The 7,678-nt window shown below is 30.7% G+C and overlaps 1 protein-coding gene across 2 annotated transcripts; it reads right to left on the bottom strand.

The window, feature by feature from the left end:
* Window positions 1-446: 446 nt before the first annotated feature.
* On the bottom strand, window positions 447-6,006 carry LOC117931746 (cell number regulator 6-like). Of its 2 annotated transcripts, none has more exons than XM_034852797.1 (5): window positions 5,922-6,006; window positions 5,474-5,584; window positions 4,456-4,570; window positions 2,796-3,061; window positions 447-886 (listed from the first exon to the last, which is right to left on the bottom strand). In XM_034852797.1, the coding sequence occupies exons 2-5, from the start codon at window positions 5,582-5,584 to the stop codon at window positions 662-664; spliced, it is 717 nt and encodes a 238-aa protein (XP_034708688.1). In that variant the 5' UTR covers window positions 5,922-6,006; the 3' UTR covers window positions 447-661. The 2 variants fall into 2 exon arrangements, with proteins under 2 accessions (XP_034708688.1, XP_034708687.1); XM_034852796.1 differs by lacking the exon at window positions 5,922-6,006 and adding an exon at window positions 5,784-5,804.
* Between the last annotated feature and the right edge of the window lie 1,672 nt (window positions 6,007-7,678).

Raw genomic sequence — 7,678 nt, 5'->3', positions numbered from 1 at the left:
TTTTATAAAATAACATTTTAATAAAATTTATAAATGTTTTAGAATATAAAATATTGAATAAAAATTTTAAAAATACAATCTTAAAAAAAACTTTAAAGTTTTGGAGCTCCAACTTGACAAGCTATACCAAAAATTAATTTAAAAACTCAAATATCAAAAATAAAATTCATAATTATTACTCAAAACTCAAAATAACCTCCATATTTTTTATTATTACTCAAAACATTCTTGAAAATAAAAATAAAATACTTCATATTTATTTTTAAAAATATGTTTTCAAAATAAACTCTTACAAAAATTCCTTTTTATGCGCAAGGTTTACCAACTGACTTTCCAGGTTAGAAAACCATTTTCAGTTGACTGTTTCAAGAACAGTTTCCAAACAGTTGATCATGATAATGCAAAGAAACTAACAAGATAAGCAAATGAATAATAATCTCAAAAGATGAACAAAGGCATAAGAAATTGCACCTGCAGCCACTAAAGTTGGACTGCAATCACAAGGAAGAGAAATAAAATTTCTATCAACAACCTGCCAATTCAGCACTTTCGATGCCATCAAGCATACAGGAGTCTCACATACTTTGTTTTGCTTCAAATCCAAAAAAAAAAAAGGGACAAAAATGCTGTTTTGAGTTCTGTATACAGCAAGAGGCAAATCCTACAAAGGCTGTATCTCCATGGTGGTGTGTTCGGTGTCATTTTTAGAAGACGGTGCAGCTTCCTGGTTTCCACCTGCATTCATCTCTTGAACTGGAGGAGGATTAACAATGGTCATGGGCATGGCAGAATTACTGGATAGATGTCCCTTCATCTCCCTATGCTCCTGACATATAGCACACCAGTGCATGCAGCAGTGCACCAGGCATGGGTCACACGGTGAGTTCTGCAAACAAGCAGTAGAAATATGGGTGAATAACACATGATTTTCCAGTATGAATGACACTGCTAAAGAGGGAATTCATAAAAGACCCGCATCTTCTGAAACGCCAAACTATAAAAGATAAGTAAGACAGCCAGATACTTGTCTTTACACTTGCAAGTCTCAATTCTCAACAGTAGTGGTGATAATGAGGTTTGGAAACACATAGAGATCAATGGATATAATAATAAATTTCCAATATTGAAATCAATTTGGAAATTGCAAGTATTGAATCAATTTGGGGAAAAAGAGTTCACAGAATGAATAGCAAAACTGATAATTTCAAATGAAACTCCGATTAATTGTTAATAGATGCAGGAATTCATCATTACAATACAAAATATTATGAATTAAATGCATGCATAGTAAGCATAGGGCATGTAGAGGCAAAAAGCGTATGCTATGAAGTATTAAGCATATTCTAGAACACCCATTTACAGGAAAATCTAAATCCCCTCCTGTAAGGTTAAGCCTAGCTATAAGATCTCCACTCTATTTTTAAAAAAAATACATTTCCCCCACTTGAGTTTTAGCCAAAGTTGCACCTCACTCCCTCTTTCTGCCAAAACGGTGATGGAAATTGTGAACTCATGGTTCATTTTTATTGTTTACCAGAGACACATACTACCTTGAGTAAGTCATTATTGTGCCCAAACACATGAATTATATACAGAAGGTTCATAAATATAACTCCATTCTATTCCTTAATGGAATTCACGTTACATTACCAACAGGGAGTCAATGCATTTTTGGAAAATGGAGGAAGGTTCTTGTAATCAAGCTACATGTCAGATGAAGGGTACAATTTCCCATTCATGTAATACTATAAAATCCAACATTGTAAATATCTAGCAGCTTTTAATTTTATTTATTTATTTGATAGGTAAAGATCAAATATATTAACAGTGTCTAACAAAACGACACATAAAGTATACACGGTGTAGACAAAGGGGCCAAAAGGCCAACCAAAATGGGGGGGTACATAAGAAAAAAAAAAAAAAACTCTTAACTGTACTTAGAGCTCAACAAATCAATAAAGTCCATTATGAAATCATCTATGAACACTAACTCCAAAAGCTATACATAAAAGAATGTTTGATTACTTGATATGCTTTTTTGTATTATCAAACACTGTCCTATTTCTTTTCTTAGCAACTTTTACATTTGTAAGTGCAATAGAACATGAAAAACAGCAGATTGAGTTCCTAGGGGTTCATATATAACCCAAGGTGAAAGACTACAAAGAGTTCACAACTGAGGAGATCTTGAGACAGATCTTGACCAAAAGAGACATCAACGAGACATCAACCGAGATTTTGACCTTGTTGACAAAACATAAAACTAATACAATACCCTCAAATAGGAGATACAAACAAGGAAATGACAATTATCTTCACTTCTCTTTGGAAAAATCCAATGCCTGGTTATCAAATGGTGAAACATTGGAATATCCATTAATTCATTTTAATTTAGCATAACAGCACAAGCTTAGTTCAAAAGAATTCCAATGTCAAACCAGGCAGTGCACTTCAAAGGCTGAGAAAATTCAATCCTCTCAACATTCAAGTCATACATAATAATTCAGATAAAATATCTGTTGCATTACCAGAAATTTCCAAGGTAAGACGAAAATGGATACAACTCTATAACCACAGAAAAAATAAAATAAAAAAATTCATTTAGTACAAAAAAAATACACATCTAAAGTGAAAAGAATCCTGGTATGAAGTGGAAAGTAGGAGTGTTGCATAAAATTAGTATATATTTATGTGTTTTGCATGTCATTTCACAATCAAAGGCATATTCTTGGGCAAACTCTCTTTGTGAAAGCATTCAGCTTTGAGATCCTAATAGACATAAAAATGGAAATCACCTTGAGATGATACTGCTTCTGCAATGATTGCCGAAACAGGCCAGTATAGATACCACACATCCACCAAGTAAATAGTAGGCCTTCACAAATGAGAAATGACGTTTTGGGATCAATGCCATGGAAAAGTGCTGTTGCTGCAGCAAGTGTCATTCCACCTTCAACACATAAGGCATGACAAACGCAAGCATTGGTCCAGGGGATATCTTCTCTCAGTTGCTCAACATTATGCCCAAACAACACACAGGGGCAAAACAGCCCAGTCCAGCCTGTGAGACATGGTTAATGGTTTCAGAATAATCAAGGATCAACTAAAAAAGATTCACATGCACTGCAGGAAAAGAGAAGTACAACAGAACATACCTGCCAAATTGTTCTTCATAATTAAATTTATACTATAAATAAAACTTTTTATAACGATGAGACTCAAATTGTTCAATAACAGGATCATTTTTAAGTACCAGTAGTTCTCATCATCATCACCATCGCCATCCAAGCAATCAGATACATAAGAGTCTGTATGGTGAATTGGCCTCTTAATTTTTCATATTAGAATCTTGAATATGTGCCCAGAACAGAAAAGACTGGTGCAGTGCTGCATTTGCACATGAAAAGATTGGTGCAGGCTAGCATTTACATGTGAATTTTGTCATACCCTTCCATTCAGGTGCCACAATCACCTCTTCTCTCACTGCTCAACTGACAGTCCTTATGCCGCCATCCTTAAGTCCATGTAAATGTTTTCAACTTAAAACATTATCATCTTTGATGGAACTAAAAAGTGAAATCTACTGCAAGTAAGAGCAAACGACTACAAAAATGACAAAGAATTTTAATAGCACTGTCTCTTTTGCCTTGCTGTATTCTAAGAGGAAGAAAATCCTTTGAGCAGTGGAAAGTGGAGTTTCATTCAGTAGTGCTATCCTCGCTCGACTTTTAGTATATTTGTATTCTTAATAGTAAATCATAAATACTATACTTGCACTATTTAATAAACCTACAAATTTTAGTAAATTTGGCTTTTATACTTACCATGACTTATTTAAAGATAGAAGGATGAAAGATTTTTAACTTTTTTAATAATTTATATATATTTTAAACTTTTATAATTATTTTTATTTTTAATAATATATAAATTATATATTTATGATATCACGCTAACATCACTCTTTGACTGATATTGAACCATCAGTCCAACCTGTGACCCGATAACTTTTAACCGGTCTAGTTCTAAAAACATTGGTCACTTCCGACTTGCACTTCCTATGCTTCAACCTTGTTAGCCAACCCAATTTTGTAACCAACCTAATATACTTTCTATTTCACATATCTAACCTAATGAAATTTTCAGTTGCAAAAATAAATACAATTATGTAGTAGTTATGCTCCATAAAGCTCATAAATTGATATAACAATACATAAAATGACTTTAGAACTTGATGAAAAAAATAGTAGCACATTGTAGAGGTTTGGCTTCAAACACAATGTTGCTACATAACCTTTCCAAATTTCTAATACAAGCACCATATGCAGCTTTGTGTCTTTATCTAACAGAAACAATGCAGAGAAAGCAAAAGGTATTTACAGAAAATGCCAGATGAATCGGTGAATGTGAAAATTTGTATGTTCACTTGCTAAAGATAAAGGCAGATTGAAGTCTTACAACTCTCCCTATCTTCGGCACAGCCACAAATCCCAGTTGTCCAATCTTCATCAGCTGGGGGCTGGTAGCTTTCAGGTAGGGGTTGCCCACATTCGTTGCATCTGTGAACAATCAACTGTCCAGTGACAGACATGATCAGCAATGCACAGAAAGAATCCGAAACAGTGGGCATTCCAAATAAGTAAGGAAATAATGATTGCTGATTTGAGGTTGAATATGTGGAAACATCATTATCATTTACTGAGAAAACATGGATTGGATTCACACTGCACAAGTTTTCAATCTTATTCCAAAAATAAGGTCATTTTTCATTTTTAAGAAGTTTCTAATCCCATTGTGTCTCATTCTCGTTTGAATAAAATAATCTATTCCCTCCTCATTTTATGCATATATAAAATTTGCCACTTCAAATAAAAAGAAGCAAATAGTAAACAGCATAGACATCATGCAAAATCACAAAACACCGTCTTGAATGGTCCACAATTCTATGAAATTAAGACAGAAAGGCATTCAATTTTTTCTTTCTCCTATGGGTTGTGGTTAGTAAGCCCTTTTTCATAGGCAGGCTTGCAAGACAATCAAAGCTGCATCCACCAACACTGAAGCTACATTCAATGATTTCAAATCCTAAACCATATCAAGCAAAAAAGATAAAAATTAAAAAATACTGCACTGGTATTAAAATATAAACAGAACATTAAAACTAAGCCAAATCTTCTTCTTTTTTATTCCTAATAATTGACCTAATCCCCACCTGATAGGACAATCCAGTATTCTAGGGTCCCAACTCACCAAACCCCAATACTTAAAAACGTCAAAAAAAATTCTTTCCCCACACTTCCTCAATAACCAAACAAAGCACAGTAATATGGGCAATGGCAACAAAGATCCGAAACAGAAATTCAAGATTCAAGCAAATCTCCATCAAAACTGAAAAAGGACATAAATTGTAAATTCATGAACGCAAGATTCTGAGAATATGAAGCGCAATACAATTCAAGAACCATAATGATCTAACCTGAGGAACCTCAATTGGTTGATTGAGCTCTCCGGGTGTAATATCCTCCACTGGCGCCTGATCCTTCTTAAGCTTCACGTACCGCGAGGACTGTGCGATTCCCTCCGACATCTGATCCAACACAAAAATCAACAAAAATCAGAGAGAAAACTCGAAACCACCCTCTCCTTCGTTTCTCTCCCAATAAAAACAAAAAAATGCGAAAAAGGAATCATATGAAACCATTTTCTATTTGGTCACCGTCATTATATACCAGAAGCAAAGAAACAAAAACGCTAAATCTAAGACTTATTGTTATTATTATCATTACCATTATTAATCGGTACAACGCAAAACAAAACCGCCACTAGACGTAAAACAAAAACCAAAACGACAAAAAGGAAAAATCCCATGCTCTCATTTTTATTAGGTGATTTTCTGGGGAACCAAACGGAAAAGAGAGACAAACCTTGAAAGAGTAGAAAGGCTTAAAAAATTGGCGAAATCTGGGGAGAGTCTCAAAGCACGAACCCCATCTCTCTCTCTCTCTCTGTATCCACTTCAAAATGCCTTTGTTTATGTGTGAAGTTAACCCAACGATTTAAGCTCCAATGCGACGTCGTTTTCATTTTGACGTTGTTCCCCTCTCATCTTTATTATTTCTACCTTTCCCCCCTGAGTTTTCTTTATTTTAAAAAAAAAAAAAAATTTTGCTTTTTTTGTTAAATATGTTGGATGAAGAAAAGTGAAAACTTTTTTAAAAAAAATTGTAAAATTTTATTCGTTTTTTAGTACTAATTTTAAAAATTATTAAAATTAATATAATTAAAATAAGATATATTATTAAAAATGATATTATTCATAATATTAATAAAATATAATAATATTATTATAATTCATATCTATATTATTGTATAAAAATAATATTATTTTAAAGTGGTTTAAACATTTTAATATATTTATAATTAAATGAATAAATATTCATAACATAGAAATATATTCACCTGTAATAATCCATATATAATAAACAAATAATCTAATGTACTTACTAAAGGATTTTAATTTTGAACTATTTCATTCCTATTTTGATATTTTTATAGGTCCCTTATTTTTCATATTTATTCATAAACATTAAATAATTTAAAATCTATAAGTTTGTAACTAATTTAAATTATATTTAATTTTTTTCATTTTTTATAATAAATCAAATATAATCAAATTTATATATTTTTAAAACTTTTTCTTTCTTTAGAATTTTCTAGAAATTGGTTTAAGACATCATTTTTTGATTCATGCTCTTGACAATTTATTGACAATGTTATGGAGTTGAATTTTCCATAGATTTGGTGAATCCTTGGGCTTAAAAAAAGTCATAATCATGTATTTTAATTAAAATAGATAAAAGCATGGATGAGGTTGGGATGTTGGTATTAAAAAAAATGTCAAGAAAAATGAAAATTTTCATGTTTAGTTTATTATAAATGTGAAAAAAAATGATTTTAATATTTGAGTGGAAGTGATTTTAGAAAGCGTTTTTAGTATTGTTAATACTTGAATAATAAAAATTTGTAAGTATTAAAAATAGAGAAAATTGTATTTTGGGCCCAGTTAGACTCAAAAATTGATCACATATCCATATATCATATATATTTAAGTCCAAGACCCAAATAAAATGTGAAAATTAAATTAAATGATATTATCCTTTATTAATCCGTAAAATACCCTTAACCCCTACGTAGACATATAATGAGTATAAATTTCAATTTTTTTTTCATTTTCTATTCCCAATTAAGTATTATTCATTTTTAACTTTTTATTTTTATTTTTATTTTTTAAAGATATTGAATCTTTTTATTCTTATTATAAGTAAGGATAAAAAAATTTCATATAAAATTTAATGGACAATCAATAAATGAAATTTAATTATTTTTATTATTTTCATATAAAAAAATAGTACTAAACATTTTCAATTTTTATTTTTAAAAATAGTTTTCATTTTTTAATTAAATGTTTTTTCGAAAAGAAAATATAAAAAATATAAATCATATTACCATTTTTTTAGAAAGTATTTTTTAAAATAGTTTTTGAATGTAATTTTTCTTTATTTATAATTTAAAATAGAAAATAATGTTGATTTTCAATTATTTATAAAAAAAAGTTTTAAAAAACAATGAAAAATCCAAATTGTTAAAATAGAATTATTATGGTTGCATGAATAGTGATGCA

This window comes from Vitis riparia, chromosome 15 (genome assembly GCF_004353265.1).
Source record: "Vitis riparia cultivar Riparia Gloire de Montpellier isolate 1030 chromosome 15, EGFV_Vit.rip_1.0, whole genome shotgun sequence".
NCBI classification, from domain to species: domain Eukaryota; kingdom Viridiplantae; phylum Streptophyta; class Magnoliopsida; order Vitales; family Vitaceae; genus Vitis; species Vitis riparia.
Note: the sequence above shows the minus strand (reverse complement) of the source record. Positions and strands in the feature narration are given on the sequence as shown.

What these genes read in the sequence shown, in the direction of transcription:
- LOC117931746 (XM_034852796.1), bottom strand. An exon ending in AACCAATTGAGGTTCCTCAG is followed by an intron (nt 4,571 to 5,473) that starts GTTAGATCATTA and finishes GTCACTGGACAG; the next exon opens with TTGATTGTTCACAGATGCAA. An exon ending in AGAAGCAGTATCATCTCAAG is followed by an intron (nt 887 to 2,795) that starts GTGATTTCCATT and finishes GCTTGTTTGCAG; the next exon opens with AACTCACCGTGTGACCCATG.